Raw genomic sequence first — 23,373 nt, forward strand, 5'->3', positions numbered from 1 at the left:
AGGCTTCAGTAGTTGCAGCACGTGGGCTCAGTACTTGTGGCACGCAGGCTGTAAAGCACAGGCTCAGTAATTGTGGCACACGGGCTTAGCTGCTCTGTGGCATGTGGGATCTTCCTGGACCGGGGATCGAACCCGTGTCCTCAGCATTGGCAGGTGGATTCTTAACCACTGCGCCACCAGGGAAGTCCCCATCAAGGATATTCTTAAGAGAAACTAAAAGTAGTTTTCTTTTCCTGAAAGTGTGTGGTGGTAAATACTAGTGGCCCAAATAATTTTTATGAACAAAATGAGAAGTTCTTTCTCTTAAGGTATTCATTATTTCATCTGGCCACAGCAACGGGATAGCCTTAAATACTGAATAAAAGTAGGATATGGTTTTCAAATTCCATTTTGAAGCAGTTAATGCTAAATAGTCATGAAGGTTGTTTACAGATTAATTGAAATTTGATTCCGATAATAACTTGGTTACAAAATGACTGACACCTTTAAATAAAACATCAACCTACCAACAATTTTGCCATAAATGCTGTGAGAGCTGACTCTGGTTATGTTAAGAGGGATTCTATCTTCATCAGGAAACTTGCAAAAATATCACAACTTCCATCTTAGAACAAGGATCATAGTTCAAACATATTTATCCTGCCTAAAGCTAATCTACTACAAAAGAATTCATGCTTATACTAATAAATTAGAATTTCTCTGTATAGAATCTCTTTGGTATCTACTAGAAATTCAATTAAAATCAGTAAGCTCTAACTGAATATCTATGTAGCAGGTACTTTTTTTAGGTCCTGGGAACAAAAGATAGAGTAAGATTCACTTCCTAATGCAAAAGAGTTTCACAGTCTAACCAGGAATACAGTGCCAGACACTGTGGATGGCCTACTAACAGCCACTGCCTCCCTCTTTGTTGTCTGAACAAAACTGAGGTTCTCTTAGAAATGTGCTCAGGGAAGGTAGATTGCCCTCTCAGTTCTTAGGGGATAAACAAATTAGTCAAGCCAATTATGTTCTGCCAGAAAGATTTTCCTCCCCAATAAAAGGAGAGATACAGGAAAAGAACCACGTCTTCCTGTCTTTGGATATATTTGTATGAGGAAATATGTTCTTGAGATGCAGTAGTCATCTTGTAACATAAGGCAAAAGGCCTCATGGAACTAAAAATTAACTTACTGAGGATAGTAGGGCAGAAAATGAGAGAGCCTGAATTCTTATGATGTCATTGGACTGTAGTAATACACCTGGACATACCTCCCTCCAGATTTGCTGTTATGTAAATTAGTTCAACAGCCTATTGTATAGGCCATTTTCAGATGGTTATTCTATTCCTTGCAGCTGAAAGCATCCTGTAGATACTTACTTATAAAGTGTCACATAATACAATGTGATCAGTGCTATAGCAGACATACATGCACACACATACACACACACACAAATAAGTAAAGATGAATTTGAGGAAAACATTTATACTGCTTTGGAGAAGACAGGGGACAACTGTCACTGATGATACAAGCAGTAGGGGTTCAACAAGCAGACACAGGTGAAATGGAATTTTAAACAAAAGAACCACAAGAGCAAAGACATGGAAGAGTAAAAGTCCATGGTGTGCTTGGAGACTGATTTATAAACTGAAGGCTGACTAGGAAGAGCTTGCTCATCTTTCTATCCCCAGAGTCTAGCGCAGTGCCTGGCACATAGTGTCAATAATTCTGAATGAGTGTCTCAGAATGAGACTGGAAAAGGAGATTAGCACCAAATGAGATAGGCCTCATGTGCTATGGAAAAGAAACACAATAAGATATTTTACAGAACTCTGGAAGAGAGAAAATTATGCCCCAAAGTGACTGTTCAGATTTGTTACTGCTAAGATGAAGAAAGCTTACAAAGTCATGCATGGGTAGGGATATCTTTCTGACACCATTCTCCATGTTCTCCCCTCTCGAGTGGGTGTCTTATACCAGCACTATGGTCAAGAGATGACAGATAATGAGTGAAGATGAAGAATACCAGCATTTATGCTGCTCTAAAATAACTAACATCTTTACGTTATCTGCCAGTATATCCCCTTTAACATTAACTTGTGGAGCTAAGAGTTAAGGAGCCTTTACTCATAGTGAAAATGGTTGTGGGGATCTGCCTTATGTAGTACTTTCTTACAGGAATGACCAGTAACAAATGTTTTCTGAACTTCCACTCTGTGCTGCCTGTTGCTAAGTGGTGATGCTTACGGACATGTATGTCATGTCCTGATCCTTAAGCAGCTTGCCACATACTTGAGAAGAGAGCAAACATTAATACGGTGTCTGCCATGTCTACAGTGATGACTGGCACAGAGAATGGGTGTGAAAGGGGCTGGGAATAGAGTGATCTCCAAAGACTGAGGCTTCATGTAAGAAGTGGAACTTGAATTGGGAGTGGAGGATCAGACAGTAGATGATTTACTTGGAGGTGCAGATTGAGTAAATTTATCGAAGACCATGAATGCCAGGCAAACCTGAGACTACTTCTAATTCAGATAAGGAGGGACTGTCTCCCTTGGCTAATTAAATATATTCAGTAGTAGCTCTGAACAATGTCAAGTCATTGCCAGAGGATTTTCAGGAAAACTATGAAAGTTGTTCATGGAAAAGATAGTTTAAGCCACTTAATTTTCAGAAGATAGTGATTGGGTTCATTATATGCTGACAACAACTGAAAACCTAAATTATTCAAAAAGTATCAATTATGTACAAGACACTACTTTAGGTCTCCAGAATTATCAAATGTGAATCAGAGATATATTGTGCTATTTTTTGAAGTCCAGAGTTTATAGAAAAGAAGAAAAAGATGTATACTTACATAACTATGATAAATACATGGAAGTCATATGTTAAAATAATAGGCCACATAAAGTACTATTGGGAGAAGCAGAAAGGGTGTAGGGAGAAGGACAGCCGAATTGGGGCAGACTTTGTGAAAGAGTGACACATCTGAGGTAGATGCTGAAAGGTAGGGAGGATTGGAGATTTGGGAGGTTAGAAAAACTAAGACTGAAGGTTATTTGTGGTAGAGAAAAAGCATAAGTAAAGAGAAAAAAAGTAAAAAAATTATGTCTTTGCCAAAATACCTTTGGCAGAGTAGATATTGCAAACAGTCTTACTATATTTCTTGAGTACAGATAGTTTTAACTCTAAAAAAAATATTTTTTAAAGAGACAGATGCATTCAGTCCACCTGAATTTTTTGTTTAACTGCTAAAGTGACGGTAATTCTTCACAGGCAAGTTATCTTGGAAAATTAGACTGATTTGTCATATTGGAAAAGCAAAATGGAATTTTTAAAAAAAGTAAAAACCTTCAAAGCAAAATAGAAACCAAAGGAACTGAGGGAAAAGCACAAGAGAAGACAGAAAGATTGAAAGACTATGGGGATTTAAGCTGACTGCCACTGCTGAGCCTGAGGGAAGTCATGTACCCTCTCATTTAAAAAATAAATCAGTAAAATATTATGTTTGCATTAGTCTCCAAGAATCCTTCACATTATGACCTTATAATTTTGATTTATTCGTCCTATAAAATTCAGAATTCATATGTATACAGGCAGGATTCTCAGATGACAAGGCAATAGGTGTTTCCATTAAGTGGCCATGTCCAATTGATACCATGGTTTTCAATAGAGGGATAAAATATAATTTGAAAAGGGCTGTTAAGTGCTTAACATTCTCTAAGTCGCTAGGTGGAGTCAATCAGAGTTCAATGAGGCCTTATATCTTTAAGCTTTTATATTGTTACTTAGAAGGCATTTGAAGAAATAGTTTTTCACGGTATGCGGGCCTCTCACTGTTGTGGCCTCTCCCGTTGCGGAGCACAGGCTCCGGACGCACAGGCTCAGCGGCCATGGCTCACGGGCCTAGCCGCTCTGCGGAATGTGGGATCGTCTTCCCGGACCGGGGCACGAACCTGTGTCCCCTGCATTGGCAGGTGGACTCTCAACCACTGTGCCACCAGTGAAGCCTGAAGAGATAGTATTTTTAAGCTATTTATAATCTTCCAACTATTCTAAATGGAGAAACTGTTCAAAGAAGCCATATCAATCGTCTCTGCAATTGGAACAATGACCAGCTAGGAAAAGAGTTAGAATCAAGCTACTTCCTAATAAGCAAAGAATATTTTTGTCAGTCTAGGCCATGGTCAAATTAGTTTTTTATAAGTACTGTCAAATACAGTTTTTTTCTATAGTATTCTTTATGATAAATCAGGCATAGTTCAAGGTGGGCCCTTCATCTATAAAATTTGAGGACTGGACTAGATATCTTTTATGGTATTCTAACATATTCTATTATTGGTACTATTAACGACAAAAAGAATAACAGGTCATTGCAGAGAATAACAAAGAGTTTCACTCATCACCCCTACTAATAAGCAATAATCATAATTACAATAATAAAAATTTATGCCTTTCTTGCAAGGAGTTGAATGTGTTTTGTACACATCAGCTCATTAGTGGCATTATTAAGCCTGGTAACGTCACTGTGAGGAAGGATGCCACAGCTTCTCATTGCCACCAGCTAGGAGGGGAATAGGTATAGGCGCTTATAGTTAACACCAGATTCTCATTCCTCTGACGAGGTAACAGGTGTTTTTCACAAATGACACACTATCTCTCTGAATCAATCCTAGTTCTAAGGATAGAAACACAACAGCCTTTTTCATGCCAGCACTGGTCACATAATTTCATACATATATACACACAACTTAAAAAATCCAATCTCTACTAAAATCACTTGAAAGAATAACTTTCTGATACAAAAACACCATAAAATTAACATCTAGCTATAGAAAGAAAAATCATAAGACCATGAAAAATCCCACCCAGTAAGAGTTAATTCCGCTACATGCTGAAACCATAAACCTTACTTACTGGACTACTTCATAAACCAGTCATTTGTGAACAATTACTTTAAACCATCATGCCATTCACTGTCCTGAAAACTAGGCTAATGGAATGCTATATCTCCCCAAAGTCTGCTCATTGTAAACAGTCCATCCCTCCTTGCTGACTCCAAAAGCTGTATAAACATACTGCAACTAAATCCACCATAGCTCATAGAAATCCTTTCTTTAAGTAATCTACAAAATGCCAATCTAATACAAATACAAGAAAGAGAAGTTCTAAGACAACATTTTGTATTTACAGTATTCTGAACAGTGCTTAAACCTGCACTGGTTATATAAAAGGCACTCTCTCCCCCATGCCACCCCCGCCTCCAGGCTGACGGCATGCTTAGTTCTCTCATTTACACCACACTGCAATAACATAAAGAACGGTTTACTATTAATCCAGGTTTTACTACAAAGCAACCCGTTATTTCTCTGTCAAACACTGGCAAGAGTGCCAAGTGTCTGTCATCCAATTCAGGGGATTAAGTCTTCTTTTATAGTCTGATACTTGTACCAATTTATAAAAATACAGATATAGTTTCTTCGAGTTGGTCACAGTCTATATTTTGGCTTGGATTCAGGCAGCAGAGGTTGACTATGACAGCTGGCAGGAAACTGAGGGGAGAATACATCCTCCCCCTTTCAGTCACCACGTCTCAGTTGCCATAGTGATTAATCCTTAATCAAATGCTGTCTTTGTACAATTCTTTTCAGAAAACTTTAAGTAAACTTAAGTTGAAAACATGCAGTTGATTGAAAAAATGAGGTACCATATCACACACAGGTATAGCTAAGTTTTATGACATACTTCCATATAGTAAAAGAATAAATTAACTCTAATGAAGTTCCTTCCAATGCTTAAAAACATTTCTTTTTGGTCTAAGCTTAAACCTAAATCACACAGGTTTTCCCCCTTGTTATCAGACATCTTGTCTTTTAAAATAAGCTGTCTTCAGAAATGGTTCTAAAATATCCAAGTACAATTGAAGGCAAAGCAAGTTCTTATTTTATATAGTTTGTATTGCTAAATTAAAAAGGTATAATTAGAAATTATTTTAGGAGAGATAGGTTTTAATTCAAGACATTTATCAAATATGTTCAAATAAGTAGAAATTATTTTATAAAAGTATAAACTGTAAGAAACCAAAGGAAATATGGAAAAGATAGTATATTTTAGAACTTTTCTTAATATATGGGTGAATTCCATTTGATTCATAGCTTTTGTCATTCTGGTTACCAATAATTACATCAAAGGACTGAGAAACTCTGAAAGACCATAGTACGTTATCTATAATTGTAGTGTACATTACTTCTCTTTTGTAAGTTTTCCATTTAGTATATTCCTTTGCAATTTAGTTAAAGGCTCTTACTTAGACTCAATTACAGTATTCCTTGGAAAGTGAAATACTTGCATATTGTGGCCACTGTTAATCTTGTGTTGCCTTCATACAAATAAATAGGACTTGTTTTGTTTTCTTAGGAATTGAGGCAACACATCTGCATCTGGCTGCAGACACACAGACACACACAGAGACCACACACAGGCATACACACACACAAACACACAAAATCTTTTCAAACACAAAGGTCTCTAATAAAACTTTGGTGACAGACATGAAGCACTCAAAAGAATTCTCAGTAATCAGAAAGATTCTGGATGTGAGCCCCAGATGAAAGATACTGTACTGTAGCTGGGAGGTCTAGGGATTTCTGGAGATTTCAGAAGAAGAGGGTTGTCAATATTTCTAACACTATGGCTGAGTCTTTCTGCCTTCATCTTGCTTCATTTACCTTCACCTTAGTTTATTCTCTTTTCTTCCCATAACGGTTTAAAAGTTTTCCCAAAACTGCAAATCCACTATTGCCAGTCACCACCACAGGGAGAGCTGCAAAATCTCTCAGTGAGTGATATATATATCTCTAACCAAAGATGATGGTGTGGTTCAATGATTTACTCATTAAAGGTGTTGAAATAAATACTATCGACCAGATATGATGAAATCAGTGATTGTGATCATTTTTTTTCCTTAGAAATTCTGTGAATGGCTTTGACATGTCATCAATATCTCATTTATGTAAAATAATATTTTAAAAGTCTTCAGAAATGCTTAATTTAACCATCTTTACAAATAGCTTTAGTAAAGAGAAACACAACACTACCATCATTCCATCTCACTGATATTATTAAAGTAGTTTCTAGTTTCCAGAAGAATTATAATGAGGAGAACCCAGAGTAATATGTATAGAGATGCAAAAGGACTAGTTTGATGGCAGAGTGCTCTCTCACTCATTTGAATGTCTGTCAGCAGCTATGGAGATATCATGAATTAGAAATAGTCACAAACTAATGAATCTAAACAGAAAATAAATCTATCAGCTTTAAGGAGAAAAGTTACTAATAACTTCTACTCTAATACAGAATATCCTAAAATAAAATTAATATAAAGTACTGAGTGACTTTGTTTTCATAAACAAAAACAACAGTCACATATAAAAATTTGAAAAATAATCTACCATAAACATTCTTGTTTTGTTTTTAAGGAAATTCAAAGCCCCAGAAGGACTAGTACCACCCATTCTTTTACTTATAGTTAAATATAGCTGCATACAACTGTTTATAGATTATTTGTTCTTGTTGATCCTCACCCTCCAGGGGAGTTAGAGACCTGACATCAGTCTTATCCATTGGTTGTAATAACAATACTTATTATCCATTGACTGCTTACTTTGTGTCAGGTACTGTTCAGAGCATTTTACAGGTATTATTACCTCATTTGGTCTTCACAACAACCATCTGAGGTAAGAAGTATAATTACTTGTATTTTAAGCACAAGGAAATTGAGGCACAGAGAAGGTAAGTAACTTGTTCATGGTCACACAGGAAGTATCAGGTAGAGCTACAATTCAAACTGACAGCCTGAATAGACTTCATGCCATGGGCTAGTTATAACAATCAAAAATTTCTTCTGCCTCTAGAATATTAGAGTTCAACAAACTGAAGATGAGTCTTATTATATGAGTTCTTTTATTTATTTATTTCTAGTTAAACTAAAAGGAGGAAAGCATGACGTATGTCTCAGGGGTTGCAGTTTTATGTCAAAATTATAGTAGGTTTAGTTTTTGATGTTGGTGAAAAACTAAGAACAAAAATATATATGATAACTATTTTGAAAACTGATTTTTTTTTTTAATTTATTTACTTTATTTTTGGCTGTGTTGGGTCTTCGCTGCTGCGTGCAGGCTTTCGCTGGTTGCAGTGAACTGGGTTGGGCGGGCTACTCTCCGTTGCAGTGAGCGGGCTTTCTCTGGTTGCCGTGCATGGGTTTCTCATTGCGGTGGCTTCTCTTGTTGAGGAGCATGGGCTCTGGGCATGTGGGCTTCAGTAGTTGTGGCATGCGGGTTCTAGAGCACAGGCTCAGTAGTTGTGTCACACGGGCTTAGTTGCTCCCTGGCATGTGGGATCTTCCCGGACCAGGGCTCGAACGCATATCCCCTGCATTGGAAGGTGGATTCTTAACCACTGTGCCACCAGGGAAGCCCTGAAAACTCTGATTTTCATATACCAAGACTTTTCTTTTTATTTATTTAACTTTTTATTGGAGTATAGTTGACTCATAATGCTGTTAGTTTTAGGTGTACAGCAAAGTGAATCAGTTATACATATACATATATTCACTCTTTTTTAGATTCTTATCCCATATAGGTCGTTACAGAGTATTGAGTAGAGTCCCCTGTGCTATACAGTAGGTCCTTATTAGCTATCTATTTTATATATAGTAGTGTGTATCCAAGACCTTTCTTTTTTGATGGTAAGTTTATAATACCATCCCCAAGTGATTGTTGTTTATAGGTAATACATTCCAGCTTTCAAGATGCTAAAGTACAACTATATTATTAACCTGATGTATTAAATGATATAGGTCAAATCTGAGGGATTGAATCTTATTCTGTCAGAATTTTACTGTATCAAGTATTGATTTAAAGAAGTTAGCCACTGAATTAAGTATGTTTATATGGACTGTTCTATAATGCCTGCTAGCATTGGTGGCATGGGACTGGACTTCCTGCTTAATGGCTTTAAAACTTCCCTGAGTATTTTATACCCACTGTGATTTAGTCATTAAACACCAGATTTCTTCATATTCCCTGAAAAAGGTCTACTAAATTGGTCTATGTGTGACTGGGGAGATATATGGCCTCAAAGGACATATCAGAAACTCCAGGGGCTGGGTATTCCAATTTGTTTCCTGGTAAGAAATGCCCCTCACTCTGAAAATCACTGTGAAAAGACAAGGTTTCTGATGAGACTGTGCTGTTCATCTCAAGAATGCTGGGGCTGAAAAAGGTTGAAAACTACTGGTATTGCTAATGTAAAGATAAAGTAAATCCCTTCGCACACCCACCCCTCCCCAACTAAAGGCAAAGTATACTTCCAGCATTTTCATCTTTACAATTTTCCTTACGAAGGTTCCAAAGGTACTTTTTATTGCTTCTATATCTAGGGGTTGCTTCTTGGGTCCGTTTTGGGAGGTATTACATGGGTGTAAATTTCTTCTCTGAGAAATATTTAAATAAGCTAGTGACCAATATCCAGTTAAATTATTGCATTAACATCTACTACAGAGTTTGCCAAATTTTCTGACCTTTCACATTAAAATTTGTTTGGAAAAGAGCATGGTTTAAAAAAAAGGCATGGTTTAAAAGAAAGAAAAACCTAATAAAAAATTAGCTGTCTGTTTAAAAGATTCTGATATGCTCTTAATTTTAATACAGTAAATTTCTGGCAAACCTGGCACATTTCTGCCTACTTTGTTCAAATAGCTCCCACAAGGTAGTCAAACTATAGAAATGCTATCTACAGCATTGGCTGAGATATGGTATACTCCCAGATCAAATAAGAATATAAAAAAGTGGCATACTTGGGTCATGAAAGTGCTTTCATGAGTTGCATTTTGGAATTGGGCCTTTGGATTACACTGAAAAATGCTAAAAGCACAGCCTTTCAAAGTTCAATATTACATTTACTCTAAGGATATTATAAGACAACTGACAGTTAACTAGATCATTCAGTGGTCCCCATTTAAAATGCCAGGTGACAAATTTCTTTCAAATTAAACCCTAGGAAAAGCTTTGCTCCTCCTTAGAAGAGCTGTTTTTTTGTTTTTCTTTTTTCTTAAGGACAATCATTTAGCTCAGTGTTTCTCAGCAGGGTGTTATGGCATTTTGGGCAGAACAATTCTCAGCATGTGGGATGCTCCCCCCACCCCCCAGGACAGCCATTTAGTATCCCTGGCCTCCAGACATTAATGCCAGTCAGGCACTTGGTCATTGTGACCACCCAAACTGCCCAACATTTCTCAATGTAATAGTTGAGAAAACACTAAATACATTGTTCACTTCCTTTGTTTTGCCTACCAGGAAACTCAATCAAATTTGTCATTAAAAAAATATATCTGGGAAAGTATAGTATATCCTATATACCTGCATTCTAACTTTCTCCCAGTCTTGAACTTCCGTCTTAATTTATATTTTCCTTGGTCATGAACTTAATTTTGTATTCTGATTTTATTAAGACAATCCAAAATCTTTGTCAAACCAGATGAGGTACAAATAAATGAAGATAGCTTTGATCTTGGGTGTCCTAGGCCTGCAGCGGCTTGAAGCGGGGTTTCGGTTCCCGGCCAGTGACTGAGGTTGGGTCGTGCCGGTGAGAGCACCGAATCCTAGCCACTAGACCAGTGGTCAGTGACAAGGCCCTGGCTGTACGGCTTTGCAGAAAAAGAATTCCCACAAAGACAGAAAGTAGTGAAACAAGTATTTATTAGGCGAGAAAAAGAGTATGTGTGGATAGACACATGGGTGGGCTCAGAGAAAGAGTAGTGCCCTCATGGCAGTTTGAATCACTTTTATGGGGCATTTCTTCGGGTTTCCTTTGGCCAGTCATTTTGATTTGCCTGGTTCAAAGTCCATATTTGGTATAGCTCAGGATTTTTCCATGTGTGAGCATGCATCTCTTGGCCAAGATGAATTCTACGGAAGAGGCCTTTGGGTAGGTTTGGACACTTGGCATCACTCTCCTTTTGACCTCCAAGGAGGCTTTCTGCTCATGTGTAGTCTGGGAGGTCTCCTGACTTCAAGAATGAGGAATAAGTGGTCTCTTACCTTCCCTCTGGGCAGGGTCCAGCCTCCTCTCTCAATTGTCCTGTTATTCCCATCTCAGAGTACCAGTCCACAAGGAACAAACACAAACTGTTTGCCCTGGGGGCCCATCTATCTCCTGTCTCAGCTTGACAGTTCAGATAGCATTTCCCAACACCCCTTCATTCCCCAAAGTAGCACTAACTTGAAACAAAGTGTCATTGTTATATACAATACCAATTTTTCACTTTTACACATAAAGTGGTAGAAAAACTACTCCTCAGACACCTAGCTCTAAGGAATTAAGAAAGAATAATAAGCCAAAGAGAAGAAAATATTTTTTAAAACTTTTGACAAAAGTGTGTAAATAAAATATCACTTTTATATAAGCCTTATTTCTATGTAACAGCAAATTTAAGTGAGAAGAGCCCATAGGAAGTATTTATTACTTTTAACATTATAAAAATCCTTTTGTTAAAAATATAAACTCTGTATGAAGTTAGTTTTTGTGTGTGTCTTCATTTTAGATGAAAAATTATGGAGGTAAATCTAATGATACACTTTCCTTTTTCCATATGAAAAGTATTTTTGGTTCTGATTTAAGTGATTCCCTCAGATTTCTCATTTTTGGCAGACTTTCACTGAGGGAAACTATTAAGCAACTCAACATTATTAGGCATTTAGATATAGATTTGTCTTTTAATATAAAACATCTTTAGTGGATATAGTGCCCCAAATGGTATTCTGTTTTTTACACTTATTTGTAAGTCATTTATAGTCTTGTTGGTACTTTTGAGGGAGTACTTACAGAAGATCCTATTGAGGAGCTTCAGTGAAAATGAGGTAAAAACTAGAGATACATTATCCTATGTTCTACTTACCTTAGAAGTACAAACAGCTATGTTAGCAGGAAGCTGGGAAAACTGCTTCAATTCAAATACATCACGTGCTGCCCATCGGCTCATGTGATTTTCAGCTTTGCTTGATCCAATCACATTCTGGTTTGAGTGAATGTAAGCCACTTCCTGAACACCACCTAAGAGGTAATTGATGTTTATTAAGTGATGTCTCATGATGAAGCAATATGGTTCAAGGTATACTTTAAAAATTATCAGCAACACATTAAAAACAGGTTATGCTTATTTTATTTTTAATCCTCAAGAAAAACATTGTTTGTATGTCAATATCACAATATTCTTTTTTAAAACAATTGAAAAGAGAAAGAGTTCAAATATATTGGTCTAGGTTAACTTAGAAATGACTTTTCCCTCTCATCAATATAAGAACTTCTGAATCAGGTAACAATTTTTAGATTTAAGCCTGAAATGAGAGTTTTGGCTAAGAGGAAAGCCATAGTGGAAGGTTGTCTCTATGAATTTGTTGTCTCTGTTGATGTAAAAAAAAAGTTTACTAATTTAAAAGCAGTGCTAACCTCACCTGTTCCTTTAAACATGTATTTGATTACAGTGACGAAGTACGAGCATGGGGTTTATGACCAGGGAGTTTCGTTTGGTTGGCTTTGTTCAGTTTTACTGTTTGTATACTGTCTTTTTTGTACATATGCCCAGATTTGGAGGTTTTTAGGAAATGAAAAAAATTAACTTACACCTTTTATCTGAAAGAAGTTTAAAAAACGGCTACATTTTTTTTATTGCTTTGTTTCTGGGCACCTATAATTTACTTTTAAATTGCGGTCATAAAAAAGAAGGCTCAAATTGAGGTCTATAAAAGCTCCCTCAAACAGCTCTGGCAATGAACCTCAATTATGACCTTCAACACTTGTGCTGTTTTAGTCCCGAACCTTTCTCAACCAGAATTGCCAATCATGAGAAAACAAGATGTTTGTTAAATAAGCTGAGTAAAAGAGTAATCAAGATAATATTCGCCTTAAATTTCAAAATATCAGTAGTAAGTATACCAACAGTTTAAAACCTTCAAAAGGATTCTGGTGGAAACTTTACTCAGATTTTTCTTAATTTTGGTGACACATTTTATGCATTATTCAAAATAGAACGAGTTCCACACAAACTATTGACACCTTTTACACAGTAAAAAACAAAAACAAAAAACAAAACTTAGCTGCTCTTTTAAAAAAGTTTATGCAATAACTCCTCAAACCTAAAATCTAATTGTAGCACAGAAACCAAAGGATAGTCCAGTACTGGTATCCCTTAGTTCTTGAAAGTTTGCTTTACACCACTTAGCTTTTCCAAAAGACCTACGTTAGTACCTGTTTTCACTCTAACAGAAAGAAATCCAAAGAGTTTTCACTTTTGTGAAAAAGGGAGAAGAGTGAAGTGCTGCAGTGTTTGCTTTGCAGCAAGCCCTTACAGAGGCAGCACACAGCCCAGCAGCAAGCGTGGCACCACCAAGCTCCTTCCCCAGGAACGACACTCAGCATCTCAGCATCAAGCCATCATAGCTTTGGACTGTGTCTGTGAGCATCTGTGCTTTATCTGGATTTATTTTGTGCGACCATTAACAAGATGTGTCCTAAGGTAATTGCTTCTTTGCTTTACACCATTTCAGCTTACAAAGTTACACAGGAAGGCTCTACTTTCGGAGAGCAGGGTAAACCTGTACTTAATTACAAGGGTATCAAAATATATATCATAATGAACTTTTAAATGACACTACTAATAACCACAAAAGAAAGCTTATCAAAATATAAGCTTGCTTACATATCAGATTCTTTCATGTAGTTTTTTTGGGAATGAGTGAGACACTTTTGAAAGCAATGCTAACTCTTAAAACTACTAATCAGATTCTCAGCAGATGGTGGTAAGGGGAAGCAGTTTTTCAATCTCTCTGAATCCCCACATGAGAACAACAACTAGACTGCAAAACCAAAAGCAAAGGACAACACTTACAACAAAATTAGATGACAAGATACTCCCATTAGCCCTAAAATACCAGAGGGTGGGTATAACCCACTAATAGCTACACACTCTGCATGGCATCAGGGTCTGTGTGAAGGAAGAAGGAAGTGACAGGGTGGCATCTGGATCAGAGAACAGGAGACCCTAGCACAGTGGGTTATTTGGAGATCAGTAGCTGGATCTGGGAAGGTTCTGCATTCTCTAAAGCTGAGTACAGCGTACAGGAGGCTTGTGGTAAGAAGGCCTGAGGGGCTGGGGCAAGCTAGCCCTAAGGAACTCCCCAAACTAACCCACCAGGGCTCCCAGGCCAGGGCCATACAATGAGGAAAAACTGCTGGGATGGAATCAAAATGAGCAGAATAGGAAGAACAGGGATGAGGGAAAGAGATGGTCTAGAGCAAAGCAGTGGAAACAGAAACAGGAAATCCTATCATAGTTTTGAACACTATAGAAAAATAATAAATATGAATCTCTGTGAAATTAGAAAAGATTTTTTAAACTCTGCCTCATTTAAAAAAAGTCAGGGAAAAGAATTTCTATAAAAATGAGCAAGAGGGTCAAATCTCATAAAAATTATAAGAGTAAAGAAAATAAGCAGCAGAATAATATCCCTACAATGAAAATATGCCAGAAAGATATGCTTACAAAACAACAAAATTGTAATTGATTTCAAAATTAGGTAAAACACCTTAAGAAAATGATAAAATATAGGAACCAACAATATAAATCAGAATTAGAATAACTCAGAAATGAGTGGCAGAACTCAGAAAGACATAGAAATTAAAAAAAAATTCAGAAATGGAGACTAAATTAGAAGGAACATAAGAGAGAATAAACACAATAGATATTGATTTAAGAGAAATAGAAGAACATTTTTAAAAAGCAAAAAGAAATGAAAAATAAATAAAATAGGATTTGGGAGAATGTGACAAATACTGAAGACAGGCAAGGAAGACTGAACACTTGAATAACATAAATTCCTGAAGAGGAAAGTCAAAGTAAAAGAATAGAACAAGTAACTAAAAATACTAGTACAAATAAGCTTTCCTTAAATAAAAACTGAGTTGAAACTACACTATGAGAATATTGATACAGACTACTATGGACTGAATATTTGTGTCCCCTCAAAACTCGTATGTTGAAGCCCTAATCCCCAATGTGATGGTGTTTGGAGGTTAGGCCTTTGGGAGATAATTAGGTCTTAAGGGTGGAGCCCTAATGAATGAGATTAGTGCCCTTATAATAAAAGACATGAGATAGATGATTTCTCTCTCGACCATGTAAAGACAGCAAGAAGGCAGTGATCTGTAAACCAGGAGGAGGGCCCTAATCAAGAACCCTTCCTGATCTTGGACTTCCAGCCTCCCAAACTGTGAGAAATAAATGTTGTTTAAGCCACCCAGTCTATGGTAACTTGTTACAGCAGCCTGAGCTAAGACAAACACCAAAATATAATCTAGTAAAATTACTAGAAAATAAGGAAAAGAAAAAACACACTTTGGGCATCTAAGAAAAAAAAAAGAACACATAGCACAATACTTCATGCCAGAAGAAAATGAAGCTACATATTTAAAATACTTACGAAAAGAAAGTGTAAGCCAAGAATTTTATATCCAGAAAAAATGACTTTTAAGTATAAAGGGCACAAACTGCTATCAACAAGTATCTCAGGGAATATTACTCTCATGAGTACTTCCTGAGATCTAACAGAAATAAGGAATCTACTAGAAAATAAGCTTCAGACAACCAAAATGACTAGAGAGACATTGACATAAGAGACATTGACTAATGAGAAGCATTAAATTTATAGTTATCTGCAAACCAAGAATAAATGAAGTCTAAGAGGAGAGAGTATAATGCAATATTCATGTGTATTGACAATGAAGACATAATATATCCATTTTAAAAATGGGCAGAAATGGGAGAGTATATACAAAAAAACCCCACGCCCAAACCTTAATGTTTCTAGGAATTATATTATAACAATATTTTTCTTATTTGACTTTTGTGTAACATGGATAAAACATGAGTAATTATGGAACATTATAATTAAATCGTTCCCTATATGCCAAAGAACCAGTATTATCAGCATAGAAGAAGTGGTATGTAAATATGATAGAGAAGAGGTTAAAGCTCTATACCCCCAAAGTAAGTACAAATATGGAAATATCAATATGAATTCATGAAATATTTTATCATCATATATAAAAATACATACATGTATATAAACACATATATAAACTCATATATACCTATATATACACACACACATACGAATAAACATACGTAACACAATTTATCCACTGAAAAGGCCCAAGCAAGTAGTAGCAATGATCATTCCTAGCACCAGACTGTGGCCTTGAAACACACTTTCTCACTAAAAGAAACCAAGACTTCTTAGAGAAATGACTGATTTTAGGTCTGAGGCAAAAAATGCATGATGGAACATCCTGTAATACCTGATAGGTATCAAAGATGATTAGCATCATGTTAAAGGTCTCAGGAATCAAAATGCTCATGTTTAAAGGCTCCCACTGTCCAAAGATGGGAAAATTGAGCCTCAATAATGATATTAATTGAAATGGATTTGGACTCATTAAATGTGTTTGAATCAATTAATTCATAATGATTTTAAGAAAAGAAATCAATAGGAAATCAATTTATTATACTAAAAGCTGTTAAAGAAATTATTTTTCCTGCCTTCTCTATATGAACTGTACCACTGGGTAAGTAAATAGTAGATGAGAGGAAGTATCTCCTTACAGAAGCATCCTAACTAACAAATGAAAAAGAAATGAGAGAAGTAGAAAATGTCATTTTGCTACTCTGAATGAATAAATAATTCTAGGCATTAAGCATCAATGGTTGCTAAGATCACAAAGAGAGAAACCAGCATACATTCTGTCAAACACTAACTTTTGTTTTGTCAAAGGGATTGAACCTGAATTTGATATAGTGTCAGATGCCAACTGCTCATTTTCAGGAAATATAGAGGGTGGAGAAATATGTGCAACTGTACCAATCCGCAATATGCAAGTTGCAGAAAACAATTGGCCTGGTTTCTTCAACAGAGAAATCATATAAATTGTAAAGAAACAAAAGGGATGGAGGAGGAATCCTATACATTAAGCTATATAAAAATTTTTTAATGAGTGAGGCTAAACTATAATGTCTAGGGATACACATTTGTATCAAATGTATATACATTTAATAAAGCCGTGAAAATGCAAAAAAGTTAGAATAAGTAGTGTATGGGCAAGGTTGTGATTCAGATGGGCCACATGGAAGGGATCCTGGTCTAGATGACAAAGTTCTCTATCTTGACCTAGGTGGTCTTCCCGTTTATCCTGCCACCACCCACTTCCTCACTGTGCCTCAATGTAGCATCTTGATTGCAGAGCTAATTCAAGTTAATTCAAGAATCTCTTGAGGAACTATTTGATTGCACGAAACAAATATGCAAAGAAAAGTTTTCAGAATATATCTGCAGTTACCTAAAAATTTATCCATTGATTCACACATCTGATCTTGATTGACAATGCTCTTATTTGGAAATTTCATTCGTTTCCTTGGTATAAAAGTGCTATTTTTCTCATGGCTAGGTAATTTTGAAGAGAAACTGATTCTATCTTTTATAGTTTTTGGTCTATGGCTCTGTTTAGAGACACTGATGTGGCTAACAGATAAATCATCATCTGAGGATGTAAAATCATCAATAGCCTGAGAGGTACAGTCTTCATCTGTTGCACACAGTTGGTTTGTTTTTTTCATTGTTTTTGGAAAAGTGTAAAGTTCCCTTTTATTTTCCTCTTTTCTCTTAAACCTCAGAGAACTAGTAGCTCTTTTCTTTCTTACTCTTGACTTGGAGGAAATTTCAATGTCATCAGATTCGTCACTAATATCACTACTGCCTTTTCTTTTTGTATTAGATTTTAGGGTCTTGTTCTCAGGATTTAATTGTTTTGAAATTAGTCCATTTCCTCTGACATTGGTCTTTCTATTATCACCATTATTTCTTATCTTTACAGGGTTTTCTGTTTCAGAATCTTCAGATCCATCCACAGGTGGCTTAAACTTTACCCTCTTCTTGAGGAATCTTTGAGTTGTGTATTGTGTGGGAAAGATGATATCACTATCTTCTGATTCTGTGACATTCTGTGAACTGCAATGGTGGCCAACTGTATTTTTAAAATTTTTCTCATCATCAGACTCAGAAGAAATATTCTGTTCTAAAATCTCAGTTTTATCAAAAATATATTTTCCATTTGGATTTAGGATGTTAGTGAATTTCTGATGCTTTGAAGTACCAAGAGAGTCTTGACTTTTCCGACAACCAACATCTTTGGCTTCTGTTGAAAGGCATGTGGGCTGTTCATCAGAACTTTCATCGTCAGAGGTAATATTTCCATCACTATCCTCAACTGCTTCACATTTTGTCTCAAACAATTTAGAGAAACCACACTGGAGTAAGGTAAGCTGTCCAGGAGAACCTGAAGCTTTACTTGAGTCAGATGCTTTGTTTTTAGCAGTCTTTATTATTGAGTTTCCTACTGATTCATCTTCACTAAAATCACTGCAGAGATCACATGCTTCTTTTGCTAGTGGTTCTGCAGGCTGTTCTGGACCTTTGTGTTCTTGACAGTCAGGCTCCCTATCCTATATAAGAAGCAATGGTGGAAACATTAGAAAACGTCAAAATAAGGATATCAAATCTATCACACTGGAGGGGAATTGAATTTGGGCAGATAATTTATGTACAAGTATATTACCTGGTATTTTCTAAAAGCAAAACATTTATTGATAGTAAACAAACATAAAGGATTTAATATTACAGTCTGGTATAGGTTGAATAACTTTCCAAATAAATAAAAGTTAAAACTAGAATATCAAATGATCAAATTATTTATAAGGAAAACACAGAGCAGAGCTGTTAGCTTCTAAGATGCAGAGACTGATTCTGGCCTCAAAGTGAAAAGCACACAACTTATTGCTTACGACAGTCCAGCAGATACTTTCAATCATGCGTTAAAAACACAACAAATTTGTAGGAGCTAAAGAATTCCCAACTGGAAAATGTTTCTAATTGATTAAAAATAGATTGGATAGGATCTTGACCACCATAAATAAAGAAAATATTGAAGCTATTTTGAAGTAAAATTTGCTAGAAATTTAAATCCAATATTTACTTTTTTCACATTAATTAGAGCTAAATATATTCTCAGTTTCTGAAAACTGAGGCTTCATTAGTAAAAGATTGTGGGAAAGTATTATCTGTAATACTTCTGCCAACATTTGATACTCATGTATTTCTATAAATTTAGAAATATATTCACCCCATACTTGGTTATATAAATTTATAGTTTATATAAATTTATAGTTATCATTGCATATAGTTATCATAGTTATATGATGTGTTATAAATTTATAGTTATCATTGCATATAGTTATCATACAGTTATATGATGTACTGTTATATCATATATATATGTTATATCATAATATAGATGTCATATAGCCCATATCTTTGGGCTAGTACAAAATTAGAGTTAAATCCCTTAAAAAAAAAACAAACAAGAAAAAAATAGCAACAACAAAAAAAAATCTTCTACATATATTCTTTACTTTTAAAAAGACTTTATGATGACAATATAGATTTTGTAGTATGTGAGATGACAAACTACCACAAGACAAAGGACTCAAATAAAATATCTGCTTGAGTCAGAGAATGAGTTTGGTGTTTGAATTTAATAATTTTAAATATACATTGATTGCTATTTTTCCATCTAATTTGTTATTTAGTAAAAAAAAAATTATTTAGGTTGGATTGGTTACCTATACAGTGCATTTAATTTTGGATTTACACTTTGGCATAGTTAAAATTCCAGTTTGGATGTAAACACCTGGTGACTGCTCCTGAATTTTTTTTTATGATATGATATGAAATATTAGCCTAAATTATTAATTTTACTGACAGTCCTCTGACTTTGTGTCCTTGACATTTCTTAAAAAAATTTTCTTTACACATTGAAAAATGAAGGAAAAGGAAAAGAAACTTAAAATCTTCACATACATGTTTCCCAGGAGTTTCTAGGCTACAGATTCAAAGATTGCTTACTGTTTCTAGTTTGTGTACTGGAGGTTCCTCTTTCAACCATGTTGTAGCTGTCATGATCCCTGCTTCCACTTGGCCTTCTCTCTATAAAGAATGCAAATAACTGTAAAATATAGGGTAGAAACAACCAGATAAACAACAGCAATGTTATGCTAAAACTTAGAGTTAAGAAAATTGAGTCCAGGGAATTCCCTGGCGGTCCAATGGTTTAGGACTCTGCGATTTCACTGCCATGGGCCTGGGTTCAATCCCTGGTCAGGGAACTAAGATTCTGCAAGATGCGTGGTATGGCCAAAAAAAAAAAAAAAAAAAAAATGAGTACAGTCTGCTTTAACTCTCTTAATGCTATTTTTCAATTTGCTAATTAAGGAATTCATATATATTTTTCAATGCTCATAATTCTTAGGTAGTATAGAGGCACAGTGGAAGCCTGCTGGGCTCATAAAAAATTCTTACTTCTTATCATAAGCTTACTTTTTCTGATAGAAAACTAATAACATTTTTCAGCAAACTCCACTAAAAGCCCTAGTAGGGAGGGAGAGTGAAAAAATGTTAAAAATTTACCCAGTAGTGACAGCCATAATAACTATGTCTATATGATAACTATATAACTATTGTATATGTGTAAATATTATATAATATTGCAATAACTGTAAGGACATAATATCAACATTTTAAAACCACAGATAATGTTGGGTATTGGGCACTCGATATTCTAGCTTATATTGCTAGTGTGTTTATAGTTCATATTCATTAAAATATGTTTATTGATTCCTTCAGTGTAGTAGACATCAAAATGAAAATATCCATCTAATATAAAACTAAAAAAATCTTAATTAGATAATAGGCTTGCTACATCTTTAAGGAAAGTATGCTTTTATAGCTATTGGTATATCATTTAGCAGAGATATTTAATGGCCTAGATTCTAGAATATTAAATTCTTCAAGAGGAAATAAATTTATTTCTCTTTTCAAGGCTTTATTTGTTGATAGAACAAGGGGAAATAATACTATCATCACCAGAGTTACAAATATCCAACTTACGAATACACCAATATTCATAATATAGCAATGGCATGGTTCCAGTTACCTGGTATCCAGGGCAACAAGTGAGAATCACCCCTAAAGAACTTGGAAGAATGATAAAGAGTTCCTGAATTGCCATGAGATCTTTTCTTCCAGTGCCTGGAGGCTATTACTGTAAGGGAATGGGAAGCCTCTGTCCGAGAACTCCCTTTTATCTCTTCAACAGAATTCAAATGGCTACAACAGATGCAACTGGCAGCAACAGAAATCTACAAGCTGTCAGAACCCCTTTGTGATAGGTAAATGACAACTCCAGTCTTCTGTTGACTTGGAGTCATCCTTAACTCCTGTTTCTCATACCCTATCAGATGATCCAGGAGCAAATCCTGTCAGTGCTTCAGGGCATCCACCACTACCCTCTGGCCCAAACCACCATCTCTTGGCTGGATTGTTGCAGTATCCTCCTACCTGGCTTCTTGCTTCTGCTCTTGTACTTCTATAGTCCAATTCTTAACATTTAGAATAGATAGTATAGATCAGACTATGTCATTCTGCTGTTCAGAACTCTAACTGCTTTTTTTTTCTTTTTGTGGTACGCGGGCCTCTCACTGTTGTGGCCTCTCCCATTGCGGAGCGCAGGCTCTGGACGTGCAGGCTCAGCGGCCATAGCTCACGGGCCCAGCCGCTCTGCAGCATGTGGGATCTTCCCGGACCGGGGCACGAACCCGTGTCCCCTGCATCGGCAGGCGGACTCTCAACCACTGCGCCACCAGGGAAGCCCTCTAATTGCTTTTGTTATCACTCAAGTCAAAGCCAAAGTTCCTGTAGGATCTGGTTTCCTGTCATTTCTCTGGCCCCATCTTTTGCTCTTTTGATTACTCCACTCCAGCCACTTTGGCTTCCTTGCCATTTTGAAATCACGCTGGGCATGCTCCTCCCTCAGGGCCTTTGTTTGCATTTGTTCCTCTGCCTAAAACACCTCTTCCTTTCTTGTCTCTTCAAAGAATCAAATGCAATCTCACAGTAGCCTTCCTTGGCTACTCCATCTAAAATTGTAATGCTCTTTCCCTGACAGTCTCCCTATTTCCCTTCCTTGCTCTATTTGTTTTTTTTTAGATATAATTTACATATAATACTGTGTACGTTTAAGGTCTACGAGGTGTTAATTTGATATATTTATATACTGTAATATGATTATCCTCATAGCTTTAGTTAACACCTCTAATATGGCATATAATTATCAATTCTTTTATGTGGTGAGAACATTTAAGATCTAGTCCTTTAGCAGTTTTGAGGTATATAATAATAGTATTGTTGACAATACTCACCACGCTGTGTAGTAGATTTCTAGAACTTATTCATCTACTTGCTCTATTTTTATCCTTAGAATCTATCATCATAATATACTAACTTCAGTTATATTTCTCTTTACTATTTGTTTCCCCCAAATAGAATGTAAAATTTTGTAGGCGGGGCTTTTTGTCTATTTTATTCATTTCTGTATGCCTAGTCCTATGATGTATAGTATTGGACATTTAACATATACTCAATAAATATTTGTGAAATTAGCTCTCAGTATCTATCTCTAAAGGGAAACCATTAAAAGAATGTCAATGAAAAATAGAACTAAATTGCCCAGAAATCATCAGATTAAAAGTGTTCTATATATTCAAATTTCTACATCTTAAAACATTTTAAAAGGGATTTTTCTATAACCTTTAAAAATTAAAAATGTATCATAGGAAGTAAAATACTTCTTTTACTTTATAATATATGTTTCCATTATGCAGGGCTTGGACCAATAATATTTTAAAACATCGTTTGGCCAAAAGCACAGCATGAATCTACTGAATTCTGACTGATAACAAATGAGCAATTTTAATTCAAAATTTAATTTAATAATTGAGTGCCAATGATGTGCCTAGCAAGCAGTTAAGCATATTTTACTATAAACAAAATATAAGATATGGACGGTCCTGTCATTAATAAACAATCCTGGAGGAGAAACAACATATATTTAGGACAACCAGAGAATAAGAGAACTTTCCGTTTAATAACTTGTCATACCTAACACTTTTTGAATGTCTTACCTAACACTTTTTGAACAGAGGAATAGGTGGCTATTCTGATAAAAGAAGAGAACAAAACTATTTGATACACAGCAGAAAACAGGACAAGTAATATAATACTAATACATTTTACAGATAATGATTTGAAATTAGAAACATGAATATAGTACATTGGGTAGTACTACCCAACGTTGGAGGTAGGATCTGAGGGGGTCCTGAGGACAAACAAGG

General features: G+C 35.7%; 1 protein-coding gene across 3 annotated transcripts in view; it reads right to left on the reverse strand.

Annotated features, from left to right (window-relative positions):
- Positions 1 to 23,373, reverse strand: part of ERCC6L2 (ERCC excision repair 6 like 2) — a 156,604-nt gene that overhangs the window by 35,081 nt on the left and 98,150 nt on the right. For 2 of the 3 annotated variants that reach the window (XM_079927052.1, XM_079927051.1), the window contains exons 15-17: positions 20,051 to 20,131; positions 17,430 to 18,591; positions 11,938 to 12,092 (exon numbers count right to left, since the gene is read on the reverse strand). In XM_079927052.1, coding sequence (XP_079783178.1) covers positions 11,938 to 12,092; positions 17,430 to 18,591; positions 20,051 to 20,131 — 1,398 coding nt within the window. Of the gene's footprint in view, positions 1 to 8,298; positions 8,412 to 11,937; positions 12,093 to 17,429; positions 18,592 to 20,050; positions 20,132 to 23,373 lie in introns of those variants that run through there. The other variant, XM_079927053.1, reaches the window with a different exon arrangement.

Source organism: Stenella coeruleoalba (assembly GCF_951394435.1).
Source record: "Stenella coeruleoalba genome assembly, chromosome: 7".
NCBI classification, from domain to species: domain Eukaryota; kingdom Metazoa; phylum Chordata; class Mammalia; order Artiodactyla; family Delphinidae; genus Stenella; species Stenella coeruleoalba.